General features: G+C 38.3%; 3 protein-coding genes across 4 annotated transcripts; 1 reads left to right on the top strand and 2 right to left on the bottom strand.

The window, feature by feature from the left end:
- Nucleotides 1-687: 687 nt before the first annotated feature.
- LOC137951615 (pre-mRNA cleavage factor Im 25 kDa subunit 2) lies at nt 688-6,179 on the bottom strand. Of its 2 annotated transcripts, XM_068798399.1 has the most exons (8): nt 5,915-6,179; nt 4,859-4,904; nt 2,297-2,390; nt 2,101-2,174; nt 1,478-1,564; nt 1,292-1,402; nt 1,090-1,208; nt 688-996 (listed from the first exon to the last, which is right to left on the bottom strand). In XM_068798399.1, the coding sequence occupies exons 1-7, from the start codon at nt 6,034-6,036 to the stop codon at nt 1,137-1,139; spliced, it is 606 nt and encodes a 201-aa protein (XP_068654500.1). In that variant the 5' UTR covers nt 6,037-6,179; the 3' UTR covers nt 688-996; nt 1,090-1,136. The 2 variants fall into 2 exon arrangements, with proteins under 2 accessions (XP_068654500.1, XP_068654499.1); XM_068798398.1 differs by having other exon boundaries at nt 688-1,208.
- A 246-nt stretch (nt 6,180-6,425) lies between these two features.
- LOC137951614 (malate dehydrogenase, glyoxysomal-like) lies at nt 6,426-10,061 on the top strand. Its single transcript, XM_068798397.1, has 9 exons — nt 6,426-6,714; nt 7,792-8,007; nt 8,096-8,410; nt 8,828-8,917; nt 9,018-9,101; nt 9,208-9,243; nt 9,344-9,433; nt 9,570-9,664; nt 9,839-10,061. The coding sequence occupies exons 1-9, from the start codon at nt 6,643-6,645 to the stop codon at nt 9,909-9,911; spliced, it is 1,071 nt and encodes a 356-aa protein (XP_068654498.1). The 5' UTR covers nt 6,426-6,642; the 3' UTR covers nt 9,912-10,061.
- A 3,973-nt stretch (nt 10,062-14,034) lies between these two features.
- On the bottom strand, nt 14,035-17,599 carry LOC137951613 (leucine-rich repeat receptor-like serine/threonine-protein kinase BAM1). Its single transcript, XM_068798396.1, has 2 exons — nt 14,925-17,599; nt 14,035-14,656 (listed from the first exon to the last, which is right to left on the bottom strand). The coding sequence occupies exons 1-2, from the start codon at nt 17,527-17,529 to the stop codon at nt 14,208-14,210; spliced, it is 3,054 nt and encodes a 1,017-aa protein (XP_068654497.1). The 5' UTR covers nt 17,530-17,599; the 3' UTR covers nt 14,035-14,207.
- Between the last annotated feature and the right edge of the window lie 277 nt (nt 17,600-17,876).

Here is a 17,876-nt window from a genome sequence, read left to right on the forward strand (position 1 = left end):
GAGATATGCTGATGGCAGTTTCCTGGAAAAAACTGATGCTGCTTCGGTAGAACGATTGAGACGTAGAAAGACTTTTAGTTGATAATCGTTTTGATTCAATGCATCAGATACACACCTTTCTGTACTAAAAAGTTTATTTGCAGTTCGGAATTACTTTATTCAGGTTTGAGCTTTCTTTGAAGATTCTCTAGAGACATTCTCAGCGGTTATCGCCACAAAATTTCAGAAAAAAAAATAACCAAACAAAAAACCACAAAATTTATACAAGTTCACGTCAAGGTAAAACTACATCCTATCTTCCATCATTACAATAATTTACTATAATAATAAAATAATTTACAAGAGAAATTACAAATACTTACTAACCCAGATTCCACATAATTATAATTTTATATGATTCTGGTGGTAGAAGAATGTTGTCATGGAGCATCTAAACCTGAATTCAAGATAGTTTATTGGCTAGTTAATATATGGAAACAGAATCAACCTGAACGAGACTGCCAAATTCTCAACACTCTCTCCTTCACAAAAGAAACAAGTCACCAGTTACCAATTACAGCCAGCAATTTTGTAAGCTTTTCCTGTATTACAAGGAAGAGCTGGACGAGCTGGTGGAGCTTTGTATTTTTCTGAAGTTTTTTTCAGACGTATACAGTAGTTGATTAGTTACTTGTTACAGTCAAACAATTTAGACCACCGGTGGTCAAATGGGACTCGTCTCAACAACCTGAAAGACCAGACAAATCCTCTCTAATTTCTTGAAGAATACACGGATATACTTACCTGCTACAAACTTCCAATAGCCTACCCACCAGACCCAACTACAAATCTTACACCAATTTTTAGCACCGGATTAAAATGATGCTCACAAATACATGATTCCAGACTGTTACCTACCCACAAGCAACCGACAATTCTATCGGCTCGAGCTAGCTAATGTGTTGCGAGTTAGATAACACCTACGGAAACCAGAATACGAAATCAACCTTCATCCTCCTAGTACATCCAAAGCAAAAAGGGAGATAAGAGGTAATTATAGAGATTAAGGGAGATCAGTAGTGATTGGTTTCTGCAGCAAACTTCAAAAACCTTAGTTAGTTGGCCAATATGTATCCATGGATCACTCTGAGTTTCGTTTACGAGTTGATCATGTTGAACTGGAATCTGGATAGCTGCTGGGGAATAGTCGAGATAACTGGTCCATATCTCTGTAATTGAGAGTGATTGAATTATTTTAGAGTCAACTCCAATGGAAAAAGCATTGACATTGAAAAAGGGAAGGCCAGATTACCTGAACATTATCATAGAGCTCAAACAATGGTACGGCAAGCAGTTTCAAGTTCTTTGGAACAGCAAAATACTCTCGTTCTGATAGGTGAACAAGGAAAAGCTTCTTGCACTCCTGGATATAGAATAGTAAATAAATGAAAACAAGTCCTTTCACACAAATCTCAAAGATGCTCAAAACATTCTTCACCTTCGGCTTCGTTATGTGAGGAGGGCAGTATGGGTACATTATGGTTTCAAAGTTTGGCCTCCACCAGATGGCTACACATTCTCCAATCTGCAGGAAAGGACAACAGTTAAGGATTCCTCAGAGAAGCATAGAGGGCATAATTGTCCTCCTAATCAAGTGTTACAAAAAATTATTTTTCATGTTCCAAGTCCTGGTGGCCTGAGCAACGCAATCTGTAAATATTGAATTGCATGAACTGCAGTCTTGTAATAATTTACACCTAAAGAATTACATAACCTCCCAATGATAAAGAATTCAGCCAAAAATTGCTACATTCTATACAAAAAAAAGAGATATATTGCCTATATCCATGAATTTGAAAAAACAAAAAAAACTAGAAATTAACAGAATGCGATATAGAACCGTTACTTCATTCATATTTTCTTCAATATTTATTTTCAAAAAATGTCACAAAAGGCCCAGACAACTTACCTATAGACGCATTGAGCATCCAAAACTCTTGCTAGTGGCAATACATATCCAACAAAATGAATAACGTCATATAAGTTTACAGGTTACAAGTACTATAATAAACAGTAATTAAGACCCAGAAGATTCAAAGCCGACAAAATAATCCATAGTACCTGCCAATCTGGCTGGAGGCTAGGTTGATTAGCTGCAAGTTTGCTAGAAAGTTTTCGTTTCAAACCCTCAATTTCTGCAAATTACTACCAATATATCAGAACAGTCAGGAAGAAAACCCCATCCTACAAAGCATAGTTCTTAAGATAATATGGAAAGTGATTTTTTTTCAACTCATTGCTCGAACAAGATGCTGACCATTCTCTCCAGGTTTTAAACGACCACCAGGGAGTTTGCAGAATGTATTCCCTATTTGAAGAAGAAGTATGTGGGGATGGTTATGCTCTTGTACCTGTAAAGTTTATTAAAAGGCAAATATTTAGATCACTGGAGGCAAATAATCCAAAGAAAAGTAAAGCAGAAACATATTGAGTGTTACTCATGCTAAGCTATGTGACTGAACGAAAACCATGATTGAAATCATTGGTACACAACAAAATATAATAAATTTTCTTTACAAATAGACAGGATATAATGAATTAGTTAAAAAAAAAAGCTCTGGATTACATATTATTAAACAAATTACAAACATTAATAGATTTTGAAAAATGAAAAGAAGCAACTTACAATTTTCAAAAAGAAAAGACTAAGGTGTATCTTAGACTTGCCATCTGAACTAATGATATCTTGTTAAAAAAGACACAAGCATTACATCACACTGAACTATGAAGATTGCAAAGAATTTACGTAATACATATAGATGTCCATACAACATGGAGAGATATTTTTGTCCAGTATAAAAGCATATAAAGTGTTATCAATACTTTAAATTCACTAATTGCTCTTTCTTAAAACAAAGAAAGACTTGCTGCTTTCATGTAAAACAAAGATAGTAATTAAGAAGGCCTTCTCTTTAAGTTTAAAATTGAGTACACAGAAAAAAAATATTAAACTAACAAAAAATAGAATATAGAATATGATTTAGATAATTTACATTCAACCAACACTTTTGCATTTATCATGCATCAATAAACCAAGATAACCCATGATATTAAAGGAAATCTTATCATGTAAAACATATATCAATCCTACATATATCATGTATCAACAGACTATAAGATAGAAAAACCTATAATTTACATAAATATTTGAAATCAATATTGACATCCAAAGAATGATATCCTTGAACAAACTACCAATAACCTTGAAAAATGAAGTCTTCAACCCATCACTACAATTTTTGGATAGTAAACTATTTCTTGAACCACTCACTATCAGTCGATTACTGGTTGTGTCAATTACAGTCAAGAGGCACCCATACCCGTGAACAATTCTATCTATTAGTATCAGATGAAATAAAGTTTAGGGGTGTAATTTTACCCGTTTACTTAATTTTCTGTTTATCATTTATTAAATGGAATGAAAATGGAAAAATATTCTTACTTGAATAGGCAATCGAGTAATTTTACCTGATTACCCATTTACCATTACTAAATGGAATAAAAATGGGTAAGGTTTATTCTATACCTGATTAACCGGTTACACAATTATATAAAAGAGTAATTTGGTAATTTTTTATTTTGAGTGAATGTAAGTTAGAGATATTCTTTTTAAGGATTTTATTATACAATAGAATGTTATTGTTCTTAGGCTTTTATTCTATGCTAATTTGTTTTTTATACTTTTTACAGTTTTGTAGGTTTTTATGTTAATTTTTTTATTATTCCATTTATTTACCTGATTACTCATCCTACTGTTTAAACAGCGGGTAAATAAACAGTATATGGAATAAGTTATACTATATACCCATAATACTGTATATCAACATATTGAATACAAATTGAATGGTATGTGGACTAGCTTATTTCATTCCATTATACTGTGTATACCCCTAGCAAAGTTACATCGAGTCTAATATATAAACATAAAGAAGCAGCAATAAGTGACCTATTTCTTGCAAACTTCTAGCAATCAGTCTAAAGATAAAAATCTATGTCTTGTTTCCAGTTAGAAACTCCAGATATATGTCCCAAAGAAAAACCAAAAAAAGTCCTACAACTAGGCTTTAATCATTTCTGTTTCTCACACAAATTATTTTCCATGCCGATAATAAGTCTTTAAAAGTGGAAATTCTGCAAATGAGAAACGCTTTTTCATTTACTTTCTAGTACGGAAAGAAACCAAGAAGGAAATATTAGCCATGTCTCACAATCAAATGGAAGAGTTAAAAGTACAAACATCTTTAATTAGCTCCCCTAAAAATTAGTCAGTAAGACATATGAAGCAAATGCAATCAGTCCAAAACACAGACCAGTTAAAAAGCATAAATGTAACTGAAAAGAGAAACAGCAAGTTTGAAAGAGAATTGCCAATTGAATGATGAACATGTAACTAAAACACTACATTGAAATATCCAAGTCCTTCACTCCTTCATTTTACACACTTAAATACAAATTTATTTTCTAACTCCCTTTCAAAATCAATCTTTTCCAACCAAATTAGCATAACATTCAAATATTTCAACAACCTCTGATTTGGGGGAAGACTAGGGCTTCGCCACTAGAGTCCATAAAATTACCTTGGAGGAGAATAAAACTATATGTCTAATTATGAGACAATGATAAGAGCTCAAATGGAAAAATTACCACGAACTATAATAAGTGAAGACAATGATTATCAAATAAAACCAGGCACTCGCGGTACCAGAAGTAACCCATGAAATAGAAGAACAATTATTATATTCCAAAACACCACTATTTGGAGAGACTTGAAACATAAAGAGCTAATTTTTTAAGCAGTAACAAGAAGTGAAGGACTAACCAGTAGAATTGCTTCCACACTTGTCCGCATACCCTCCTTCATATAGCTGATAATCCCATATAACAGAAGATGAATATTAATACAAAAGTATAAAAGTAAGTAATAACTCTGATGCTGATAACAAACAAGATAAATTGGTATGAAGGTGCAAAAATACGCCCCCCCCCCCCACAGCCCCAATGTTCAAGTGGACCCAGTCCCTTCAGGTCTGAAAAAGTAAACCCAGGATTCAGGTAAACAACTGGCTGACCCATCAAAAGGGACAGGTTAACCAAGGACCAGGTTCCTCCCCTGTGCAATGCAAAACAAAGTAAGGGTGAAGGCTCCTCCCCTGTCAGTTCAGAAGAAAAAGGAGAGGAGAGTGGCGCAGCCCCCTTACTCCACCTTCCTTACAGGTACAGAGAGAGAGGAGAGTGGCGCAGCCCCCTTACTCCACCTTCCTCAAAGGTACAGAGAGGATGAGGAGGAAGGCCACCACCCTTCTCCTGCTCGCCCCTTTCTGCGCCACTCAGCTATAGATCCCACCCCATCTGCATACTTTTTAGCACTGACATTATATATTCTGTTTTGATGTTAGTGGCAAGCATTAGTTTGACAGAAATCTCAAATAGATTCGCTATACCAGCGTTGAACCTATGCGTGTCAGACGGGTATGCTATCGCCACATCTAATCAACTTCTAAACCTAGGACAGATAACAATGTTTAACTTTCATCTTTCATAGAGTACCGTAAGTTATGTCGATATCAATAAAAAGAAATAAAAGGAAGAAGAGAAGGCACTGCCTAACGCCTGAAAAATTCCCTCAATCTGCCCAACATCCAAAAGGCAAATAAAATTCCGGAACGATCAGAAGAGATTATAAAATAAAACAAAGTAAGTAACAAAACAACAACAAGAAAATCAGGAACTTAATGCTTTTCTTCGACACTCCCTCATAGAAATTGCTCTACATCTTAGAACGTTTCAGCTCGAAACAACAACGAGACAAAGAAAAAGAAAAGTTTAAAACTCTCATTCACAATATATGGCTTTTAATTCTTTCAGATTCACTCACTTGACTTTCATTCGAGCGAGACGATCCGCCACCGAAGTGTCCTTTTCCATTTTCGGCTCTTTCGTTCCAAAAGTATAGCTTGAAAGAGGGTATATATTCACCAAAGGCGATGTAGCCACCATATCTCCTTCCCTAATACTCACTCGCAGTTCTCTTCAGCGAACTGCCACGGAGTTCAGTGAGAGTCTGGAGAAGTAAAAGAAGGGAAGGAAGAGAAGAGGGAGAAGAACAGGCAGCAAGGTCAGAGACGCCGGTCTGCAGGAGCGAGAGATCGTTCTAGGTAGGGCACACTTCTCTTTGGGCTTTAAAAGGTGGCATTTCTGTAATTCAAAAGACCATTGTTTTCCTCAATTTAAAATCTTGAAAATATTAGGAAATGAAGTGTTAAATGAAAATCACCCAAATCTCATATCATTTTCATATAATATACTAAGGTATCTAAATATTTCATTAATAAATTAATCATTTTACTTAAAAAAATTGGCTGTATCATATAAGGGTGATGGCAAAGAATTCTTCCGGGATGTAAAGACGAGAGTCTCGATCCTTTCAAAATCGATAGCCGCAGCAGAGAGATAAGGTTCCAGAAATTAGTTTCCACACATCCCCAGTTTAGTATTTTGCCTTCACGTCACTCGTTGCTGTTTATAAGTTTCGGGGGTTGTTGTACTACGCTATAAAAAGAAGTCCGCCAGCTCTGTTGTTTGCGTCTCTGGTATTCGATCAAGATGCACCCAACCGCGGAGACCAGTCGCCGTCTTGCGAGGCTCTCTGCTCATCTTCATCCTCCAACTCTACAGGTCTGGAACGCTGACTCTTCGTGTGCTTTACGCTTGCATATCTCGGTTGTTCGTTTTATGTATTGATCCGGATTTGTTGGAATTTGTGTTGCATATATGCTTTTTCGATGCTTATATGATGGGTATGATTTTCTTTTAATCGTAAGCTAGTGACTTTGTGGTATTTGGTTTGGTTTTCCGTTCTTTTCGTTGACTTTGTAAATCAGATTGGTTTGGGAAAGCGTTCTTCCTGGGGTGTGAGCTTCCTCTTAATACTGATTTTTGTTGAAATTGGCCTTTAAATTCTGCAGCATAAGGCCCACTTGTAATTTTTGAATAACTATTAGCAGGCACTCCATCCTAAGTAACAATCTGAATTTTAACAAATTAACGCAGATACAGGAATCATCCTACTACAAATCATTCACTTGCATAGGCTGTGATTTTCGGCATAAAAACCTTAAGTGTGGTAGGATTTAGATAAGACACTTTAGTAGAGCTCGCTGAGACAACATTGTTTTAAGACAAAACAATCTGGAAGAGATATACCAAATATGGAGAGCTATCACTTTTATCTTTTATGCACCTACAGCAAAACATCTTTGTGGGTGTAGACACCTGTAAATTTCATGGATCAAGACACCTGGTTATTTGAAGATAAACACAGAGAAACATAAAACTGCATAGGCAATTAAAAGAACTATGTTATAGGACAAACACTCATCTGGCTGTAATGTTTGGCTGCTAGAAGCCTCTGATCCATGTTGATCCAGCTGCAGGAATACGTTTCATGTTTATGAACTTTAAATATAATTCAAGTAAAAGAAGAAGAAAAGGCTTTTAAAATTATTAAATTAGAAATATTTTGGATTTTTACTCTGAATAGATAATTAGTTTCAGAGTGTATACCATTATCCCCAACCAGTCAATCACCAAGTCTAGTTTCAGAGTGTATACCATTAACTTCATACTTGTCACTTGATCTAGTATCAGTTTTTGTTCTGCTTCTAGCTTTTGTTGTCTGACAGTGAAACCTGGAGATATCTGTTGTGTACTCTTTGTCTGATTGAAACTATTATATGCCTTATGCATTGGAAGATGGAGGAGACTTCTACTCTGAGACGTTCAGCTTGTCGAGCTAAAGGTGGTTCTTCTGGATTCAAAGTTGCTATACTTGGTGCTGCTGGAGGCATAGGCCAGCCACTTGCCATGTTGATGAAGATGAACCCATTGGTATCTGTCCTTCATCTCTATGATGTTGTGAATGCTCCTGGGGTGACAGCAGATGTCAGTCATATGGACACGGGGGCTGTGGTGAGTGCCTTCTTTATTTAAGGTTCCATTATGCTTATTCTTTATTTTCGTCAAAGAGTTTGATACAACTCATATTTACACTTTTTAGGTCCAAGGATTTTTAGGGCAGCAGCAATTGGAGAGTGCCCTTACGGGTATGGACCTAGTCATCATTCCTGCTGGTGTTCCTAGGAAACCAGGAATGACTAGAGATGATTTGTTCAAGATTAACGCTGGAATAGTTCAAACTCTCTGTGAAGGGATAGTCAAGAGCTGTCCTCATGCAATTGTTAACTTAATCAGCAACCCAGTGAACTCCACAGTTCCTATTGCAGCTGAGGTTTTTAAGAAAGCTGGTACTTACGATCCCAAGCGCCTGTTAGGAGTGACCACTCTGGATGTAGTGAGAGCCAATACTTTTGTGGTAAGATCTTCTTTCTTATTTTCCACTTTATATTTAGTTATTTGTTGTAACTGGTGCAGAGATAGCATGCTTTAGATGTGGTTCACATTCCAGTCCTGCTGATACATCATGAGTTGACTGCAACTTGAAAGCTCAGTATAGCTCACCTGACCCATTGTGTATACAACTGTGTGTTATGAACATGTGCACATTTGGATTTATAGATCAGGATTAGTTGAATGACAAGGGGATTAGTTGGGAGATTATGGACCATTTGAACTGGGCAAGCAGACAGCGGAGCCATGATTCTACATTCACTACGTAGATGGGGGTGCTGTTATCATCATAGTTGCTAGGGATACTGAGGAGTAATGGGATGGCTGATATTAAGTGCAAATAACAGAATATGATTACTGTTTAACATGTTTAATTATGCAGGCTGAGGTATTGGGCATTGACCCCAGGGAAGTTAATGTTCCAGTTGTAGGTGGTCATGCAGGGGTTACAATTTTGCCCCTCCTATCACAGGTTAGAGGGCCTCAAATTATTTTTTCTTAAGGGTGATTATATTTATTATTCTCTTTTTTCTTTCATCTTAAACAATCAGCTTTTAATCATTTCCTTGCAGGTCAAGCCTCCTTGCTCCTTTTCACCAGAGGAAATTCATTATCTTACTAATCGCATTCAAAATGGGGGAACTGAAGTTGTGGAGGTGAATAATCTTCATTAGTGGTTGTTAAGTTTGCTCTTGCCACCGTTGAGAATAAAGGGTGTTGACTCCTGCTGTTTATTGATCTTAATGACTCAATATGTTGCAGGCAAAAGCTGGGGCTGGTTCTGCAACACTTTCAATGGTTTGATCTTTTATGATGAGGACATTTTTATACTGATTTGGCTTACATTAACCACGAGAGTTTATGTAACTTGCAATTTTTTTGATAACTAAAACTACAGGCTTTTGCTGCTGCTAAATTTGCTGATGCATGTTTACGAGGCCTTCGAGGTGATGCAGGCATTGTTGAGTGCGCATTCGTGGCATCCCAGGTACCATTGGCACTCCAAATGAAAAAAAAAAAAAGTGATTTCTGTTTAGTTTCTTAATCTGTTTAACTGCCAATGTTACTACCATTTGTGGTTGTTTTAGGAAACTATTTGTCATAACAATCCTCCTTAACCCCAGGTAACTGAACTTCCTTTCTTTGCAACTAAAGTACGACTAGGCCGTGGTGGTGCAGAGGAGATTTTCCCTCTAGGGCCACTAAATGAGTATGAACGGTAAGTTCCCAGATGCACTACTACTCTATGATTGCTTTACTATTTATAATTTTTATTAGTAAGTAGGATGTTGTGTATATAGGCAAGTTACAATGCTATGCTCTGGTTGTTCAGAAACTGGTTACTTATAATCCTCAAGTATTTAGGGTTTTTTTGGCTTTTGGTTGTGGACAGAGCTGGCTTGGAGAAAGCGAAAAAGGAGTTAGCAGTGAGCATTGAGAAGGGCGTTTTGTTCGTTAGGAAGTAAAGAGTACATTCACATAGGAAGTTTCTCCTCCATCATTTTGGCTTCATTTGTATATTAGCAATAAACTTTCTTTCAGATGCAAGTCCGTTGTCATGTGGTTTGCCAAAGGTAGATATAAATTATTATGAGAATAATTCACTTTCTGGGTAATTGGGATTCAAATTTCTGACCCACTTGAAGGTTCAATCTTCTTAATAATGAGCGCTGTTAGAAAGAATGGCTGGATCTTTCTTGCATTTTTTTTTCCAGTTTTTCCATCTGAACTCTTTTTGCTGCTTAAAAAACAAGGCAATGAAATGGGCACTCTATGCTGTTGCTCACAGTTGAAGAGTTTGCTTCCTTCTTTAGATTATTTGCAGTGCGTAGAACCAGTTGGCCTTTCCGAGATGGAGACAATGCTATTGAATCAAATCAAGTCGATTTTGGATCTTCGACTAAACGACAGAGATTACGATTATAGATGAGTTTATTTATGTTATTAAAATATTTTTTCTTATTTAATGTTTTATTTATTTATGTTATTAAAATATTTTTTCTTAATTTATTGGTTTTACCTATTCATTTTGCTAATAAAAAATAATTAAAAATATCCCAAACATTTAATTAAATAAAATTAACTATAAATGAGTTCATCGATGTTTAGATTTTCATTATTTTGTTTTATTTATATTCACTTTACTTTTAAGCATTTTTAATTTTATATTATACTTATTTATTTTCTCTTTCAACTTTTCTTTTTTATTGGTGTAATATACAATTTTATAATTTTAATACTATTGAATTATTTATTCAAATTTTTGTTTTGATTCTATTAATTATTTTAATAGTTTTTGTTTGATTCTTAACAATAAATAAACACTAAAAAATTCCTATCTAAATTTCTTTAGAAATAAAAATTCTAAAGAAATGAAATATTTGTTTTATAATTTTAATAATTTTATCTCTTAAAAATCGTATTTCATTTCAAATATGTATTAACTCAAATAAAAACATAGTAAGTTACTCTTATATATAATCGGGTAATCAGTTAATCGGGAACAAAATAACCCTTATCCATTTTCATTCTATTTAAAAAATGACAAACATGTGATCATATAAAATTACTCGATTACGATAGATTTTATATTTTTATTCTATTTAATAAATAAATAATTAATAATTAAATAATAGGATAGACTATTTAAAAAGCCTTAAAAATCACTTAAAATTATATTTCATTTCAAATATATATTAGCTCAAATAAAAACATAGTAAGTTACTCTTATATATAATCGAGTAATTAGTTAATTGGGAACAAAATAACCCTTATCCATTTTCATTATATTTAAAAAGTGATAAACATGCAATCATATAAAATTACTCGATTACCCAATCATGAAAGATTTTACATTTTATTCTATTTAATAAATAAAAATAAAAAATAAAATAATTTGATAGACCATTACAAAACCCTTAAAAAATACTTAAAAATCATATTTTATTTCAAATATATATTAACTCGAATAAAAAACATAGTAAAATACTCTTATATATAATCGGGTAATCAGTTAATCGGGAACAAAATAACCGTTATCCATTTTTATTCTATTTAAAAAATGATAAACAAGTAATCACATAAAATTACTCGATCACCTGATAAAAAAAATGAAATAAACGGATAAAATTAACACACCAAATTCTTAGTTTCCATTAAACCCCCTCACTCATATGTCCCAAAGTTGTTTCATTGTGATGTAGATTAAAGGCCATGAAGCAAACAATGGTTCTCAATAGCATTACCCTTTTTCCTTGAAAAAGATTGCTCTATAGTAAAATCCAAAAAAGTACTAGATGTAAACCTTCATAGTTCATACTGCCAAGACCAAAATGAAGAACCTTGCAGATTTTGATTGAAAAGAATAGCAAAGACTCTTTAGCTTTCTGGGGAAATGAGTAACATTTGTAAAGAATAAAGTGTCTTTCGACTGTCATTTCATCACAGTGGAGCAACCATGCAGTCCTAAACTTTATGGATCCCCCACCCCCAATCTGGGCTCTTTAAAGGGTACTTCCTTTGGCAAAAGCTGAAATGTGGGGCAGTGAGTCACGAGCTGTCCTACAATTCATTCGAGAAAAGGGTTCAAACTTCGAACTTGAAGGGCCATACTTTCAGGTGGAGTCTTGGAAATAGGACTTTGGGGAATATTACTGTCAACACTCCATGTTAGAGAAGAGGGAGCACCGAGGAGATGATTCAAGCAAACTTCGTCTTTCTTGTTCAAGCAAAAATGATCTACAGAAGGGTTCGAGCATGAAAGCAACAAAGGAAGAAACAAGAAAACAAAAAGAAAAAAGAAAAAAAGAGAAAGAACCCTTCAGCTCAGCATGTCTTGCCGATGCAGAGAGCTTTACTTACTTTCAGTAGAGGAAATTTACAGAACTCTCTGAGATGTGAGCCACCTTCTTCCCCGTCTGCTGTACTTTCATGTGTTCTCTGGATGCTCGGCGAAGGGGAATTCCAGGCCTGGTTTTCGGCATATTGACTGCTGTGATGGAGACGAAGGTGCTTGCTTGGACAAAAGGATTAACTGTAAGAGAAGATCTACTTAAAACATGAAGAAGAGAAGATCTACTTCATTCTTTGTGTGTGTTGATCAGTAGGTTTTCTGACCCATATCCACTATTTATAATGTAAATAATTATCAAAATTATATCCAAATCCCTATACGTCTTAAACCTTAGAGAGCTAGTTTCTTCAAGGGAAATTGAATTTTAAGAAAATAAGTAAAACCTAATTATCTCTTCTAACAAAGAACTTAAGAGTTAATTTGGCAAATAGTACTTGTTGTAATGGATATAATCTAACTATAATACTGGGAAAAGTAAAAGTAACCCCGTTATCTGTTTTCCTGTTTACACATGGACCCCCCCCACGAGTGTCACCTGCGTCTTGTTCTTGGTTGGCAATCGTGGCCGTCGTAATTGAAGGGGAAAGAGGCCTGGTTTTCAAGCTGCAGACGCTGTCACACCACCGCTAGCAGTGATGTTTGAACATTGAAGTATGCTCTGTGTCAAGGAAAGGAGCATCGTCTCATTGACCACCGATCGGAATTGAATCGCTGATACCAGCCCAGAGTTTCTGTTGAAGCAATTAAAGAAGAGATGTGATGGGAGTCTCGGTCGTTCCCCCTGGATTCCCACACGACTACCACCTACCAATTTACTTATTCAACTACTACTACTGCTCGAAATCGTATCAGACTCAACGGTCAACAAGTTTTAAAATCATCTGTCGTCTGTCCCAATGCTGGGTATCCTTCTTGCGAGTGACAGTTCTTGGCAATGATTTTCTGGTTTCTTCATCTTCATGAGCAGTCAAGCTCGCAGTTACTGTAACAGGTTGCTTACAATAACTTCTGAACGCCGTCCATGTCCGGGGAAACCACTGTTGAAAAGACAAGACTTGGAGAATGGAACGCTCGTGGGGAGAGAGAGAGAGACTAGAGTAGCAATGTTTATTTGATTCGGGGGTCATTTACGCAAACAGGTTATGGGACGAGATAAGAGTGCCATAATCGAGAAGAGGTCCGTGTTTCCGGGTTCCAGATTTCTAGCTCTCGTTTCTCGCACAAATGTCAATCGATCAGTAGCTGCAAGTAGGAACAGCCGACACGAATTTGGGTTAAAGCTCAGGGAATCAAAGCGGGGAAGAAAGTTATCAGGAAAAAAGAAAGAATACGGAAGATGCAACACAGAGAATCATCTCATCCTGTGTACAAGGTCGGGACTTGTCGTGGCTTGTCAAATCAATGGGTGAAACGAAAGGACGAGAGCGAGGAAAAGCCAACGAGAAGTCGACAAAGTAGGCATTTGAACTGTTCATTTTTGGATGTACTATCACCTCTTCAGATGGTTTGAATTACTCTGCCGGCCCTGATCTGATGAAGATTTTCGAAACGAAGAAGCAATTTGAGTTGCCAGTCTCGGTACTTGAAAACTCCGGGTTTTGTCTTCATTAAAGTAGCAAACAGATTTTGATATTCCAAAACTTTGATATCTCGCAGTTACCGCTTTTCACATAGATCAGAGTCTTTGGGAGAAAAAAACCAGTCACTGAAGCACATGAAAGAGAAGACGGAAGAGAAGACACCAAACAAAACCCACCAATGCATTCTGTACAGAGATTGGACATAGACTACTTTACCAGTTTACCGTACCTTGATTAGTTAGAAAAGAAGAAAAGTCAAAAACAAGCAACAAATAAAACCTGCAACAAAGAAGAAAAAACGCCCATTTAAACGAAACCCCCATGTTCGATTAAATGCTAAGGAGATCAGGTTGTGGAGACCGTGGCTTTGGTGTTTGTTGCTCTTTTGTTTCTTTACCGGTAACTGCTGGCTCCGTCAACGGCGGTGGGGAAGGCTCATTCGCCGAATCCCCTTGTTTGGCAGGGGCCTTTGGGAGCTCTGTCAGGATCTGAACGACTTCTCTCATGGTGGGACGCTCGACGCTTTGTTCCTCCACACAGAGCATCGCTACGTAGAAGACGTGCATCACTTCATGGAGAGGAACTGTGGGGAGACGAGGGTCCAGGATTTTCAGTACGCTTTCCGTGTTTGAATCGGTCATTTTTCGGACCCACTGCACAATATCGACTCCATCGCCAAACTCTCCAACAGGTTTTCGACCCGTGACAAGTTCGAGAAGAACCACTCCAAAGCTGTAGACATCACTCTTTTCATCTACTTTCAGGGTGTAGGCATACTCTGCAGGAGTCATCAATGGAACTATTTAGTGATGGACTGGAGTCCATATATCAAATAAAGCATTCTAAGTAGCCTGAGCTGCAAGTGACGCCGGAGGTAAAGACCTCGCCGGAGCAGAAAAAAAAAAGAACGAGATTAGAACGGTGAGCATGACATAAGAAGTACATCTTTTAATCGAAAAATCCCAACTAAACAGACAGGACAATGAACACAATTGCATTAAAAAGATACTCGCAGAACAACCAGGACGGATTAATTGATTTATTACCTGGAGCAATATATCCATATGACCCAGCAATGGCGGACATGCATTCTGAAGTACCCGAATCTTGCAGAAACTTGGCGAGACCAAAATCAGCGACATGAGCCTCGAAATTGGAATCAAGAAGGATATTGTTCGATTTCACATCACGGTGTAAGATCAATGGCGAGCAATCGTGGTGAAGATAACACAATCCCTTGGCAGCCTCCACTGCAATCTTATACCGAGTGTCCCAGTGCAAGTGACCCCCTTTCTTCCCGTGAAGAACCTCTCCCAAGCTTCCGTTTGGCATGTACTCATACACCAAAAGATTCGTTTCGTGGTTGGAACAGAACCCTAGCAACCTCACAATATGGCGATGACGGATCCTTCCAAGAGTTTGAATCTCTGCCGAGAACCCATGATCGTGGGAGGATCCTCGGCTCATGGCCGGTAGTCTTTTAAATGCAACTTCATCTCCATTGGGCATTATCCCCTTGTACACGACCCCTGCCCCGCCTTTGCCAATAATGTTATCATCTTTCAAGCAGTCCAGGACGTCGTCGCAGGTGAAATCCAATCTCTGGAATGCCGTCAGTTTCCAAGCTCTAACTGCGTTGGTTTTCTTTAACGACCGGGCCTTGATGATGGCCGCCACGGCAAAAGCAATTGAACAGAGGAGAAGGCCGATGACAAGGAGGAGTTTCAGCGAAGCAGAGAGGGGTCCCTTGACGTGTGGGGTGTGGTCGCCGTTTCCTTCACCGTTCTTGCAGGGGCCTAAGTATGGTCCACAGAGACCAGGGTTGCCAAGGAAGGAGGTCGAATTGAAGTAGCTGAACTGGCCGGTGCCGGGGACCAAACCGGAGAGATTATTGTACGAAAAATCAACAGAAGTTAAGCTCTGCATCGTGGAAATGGAGGCTGGAATGGAGCCAACAAGATGATTCCGCGAGATGTTCAAGTAATTCAAGATTCGCATACTCGTAATCTCGTCCGGGATCTCCCCATTGAGCTCATTCTGACTGAGATCCACGAACGTGAGCAACCGGCATTTGCTTATCTCCGGTGCTATTGGCCCCGAGAATTTGTTAGCACGAAAGTCCAGCTTCGACAGCTGCTGCAACCGTCCAATCTCGGCAGGGATTTTGCCTGAAAATTGATTTCCATCCAAAAGAAGCTTCTGCAAACCGGAAAACTTTCCAATGGAAGGCGGGAGAGACCCAGAGAGCCGATTGTTTGAAAGAGTAATTTGACCGAGATTAGCCGAGATTGCACCAGTCTCTGGGAACTCACCGACAAGGAGGTTACCTTGAAGCTCGAATTGCTGAAGCTGGGGTAAGCTCAATAATCCATTCGGTATAGATCCATTGAGGTAATTTTCACCCATACGAATCCGGCTCAATGATTCGCATCGACCAAGGGAATCCGGGATTTGGCCGATGAGGGCATTTCCTAATGCGATTATAGTTTGGAGCCGGTTGCCGGAGCATAGGTCCGGCGGCAGAGTTCCCGTGAGCTTGTTCGACGAAAGATCCAGCAGCTGAAGCTTGCCGCTCGTTCCGAGTTTTATCGGGATGCTTCCAGTGAAATTGTTCTCCCAGAGCTGCAAAACTTCTAGCTCAGAGAGGTCGCCGATGAAGTCCGGAATCGAACCATGGAGCTTGTTCCGGAACAGATTCAAAAGGGTGAGATTTTTCAGCTGGGCGAACTCAGTCGGAATCTCACCAGCAAGCATATTGTTTGACAGATCCATGGACTGTAAGCCGTATAAGCTCCCCATCTCCGGCGTGATCTGACCGGAGAGTCCGTTCACTTGTAAAAACAAAGTATCGAGGTTGTGAAGCTTGCCTAGCTCCGGCGGTATTTCACCGGAGAGTCCACAGTTCGCCATGTCTAGCCTCACCAGTTCCGTTAGATTCCCAATCTCAGGCGGAATACCCCCTTCATAGGCATTGAAGTAACCCAAATAGAGCTCCTTGAGTCGGGTGAGATTGCCTATTTCGGGCGGGATAACCCCGACAAGCTCGTTGCCAGAAAGCGCCAAATACTCGAGATATTCCCACTGGCCGTACTCCGGGGGTATTTTACCTGAGAAGTAGTTGCCTCCAAGGTGCAAGTGGCGGAGGTTAGGCATCTCAGTGACCTCCAACGGCAAAAGCCCGGTGAGATTATTGTTGTACAGATCGAAAACTTCCAAGTTCTTCAGCTGCGAAAGTTGGGGAGGAAACGACTCGTTAAAGATATTGTTGCTGAGATTCAAGTAGCGGAGATGAGGTATCCAAGAGATCTCCGGGGGAATGGTTCCAGAAAAAGCATTAACAGCGAGAGAGAGGTTGACGAGGTTGGTTAGGTAACCAACGCCTGTGGACAAGACGCCAGAGAGGTTCATGTTGGTCAAGTCGAGAGCGAGGACGAAGCGGCCAGACGAATCGCAAGTGACGCCGTTCCAAGAGCAGTGATGAATGGAGGGAGTCCAGGACCGGAGGGAAGCATGTGGGTCGTCGGAAATGGCGGTTTTTATGGACAAAAGAGCTCGGAATTCGGACATCCGTCCGGCGACGGGTTGTCTGGGAAAATAGAGGAAGAGAAAGAGTAGAAGAAAAAAAGACATCTTCCTGGTCTCTGCTTCCATTTCCTCCCTTGCAGTGTGAGATGGACGCGAGGGAGAGAAAAAGAGTGGAGAGGGGGAGGGGGAGAGAGGAGCAGAGCGGGAGTGAGTGGCTTTCTCTCAAACGTTTTTAATTTTGGTGCTATTTATTTTACAAATAATCGAAATTTATTCAATTTTTTATTATTTAAAAAACGGAATGATTTTTCGCTTCTGACTTTTTATCCACTCGAGGGCTTTGCTTTGGATGCCGCTCTTTTCTCTTTTTTTTTTTCAAATAATTATTTTAGTGCTATTTATTTTTAAATTTAATAATTAATAATAATTACATGAGAGGGATGATAAGACGGAGGCGGTGGTGGTCAAAAGGA

The sequence above is a fragment of the Aristolochia californica genome, unplaced genomic scaffold (assembly GCF_029961685.1).
Source record: "Aristolochia californica isolate CCGP_79_NKW_82.1479 unplaced genomic scaffold, dmAriCali1.0.hap1 SCAF_15, whole genome shotgun sequence".
Lineage (NCBI taxonomy): Eukaryota > Viridiplantae > Streptophyta > Magnoliopsida > Piperales > Aristolochiaceae > Aristolochia > Aristolochia californica.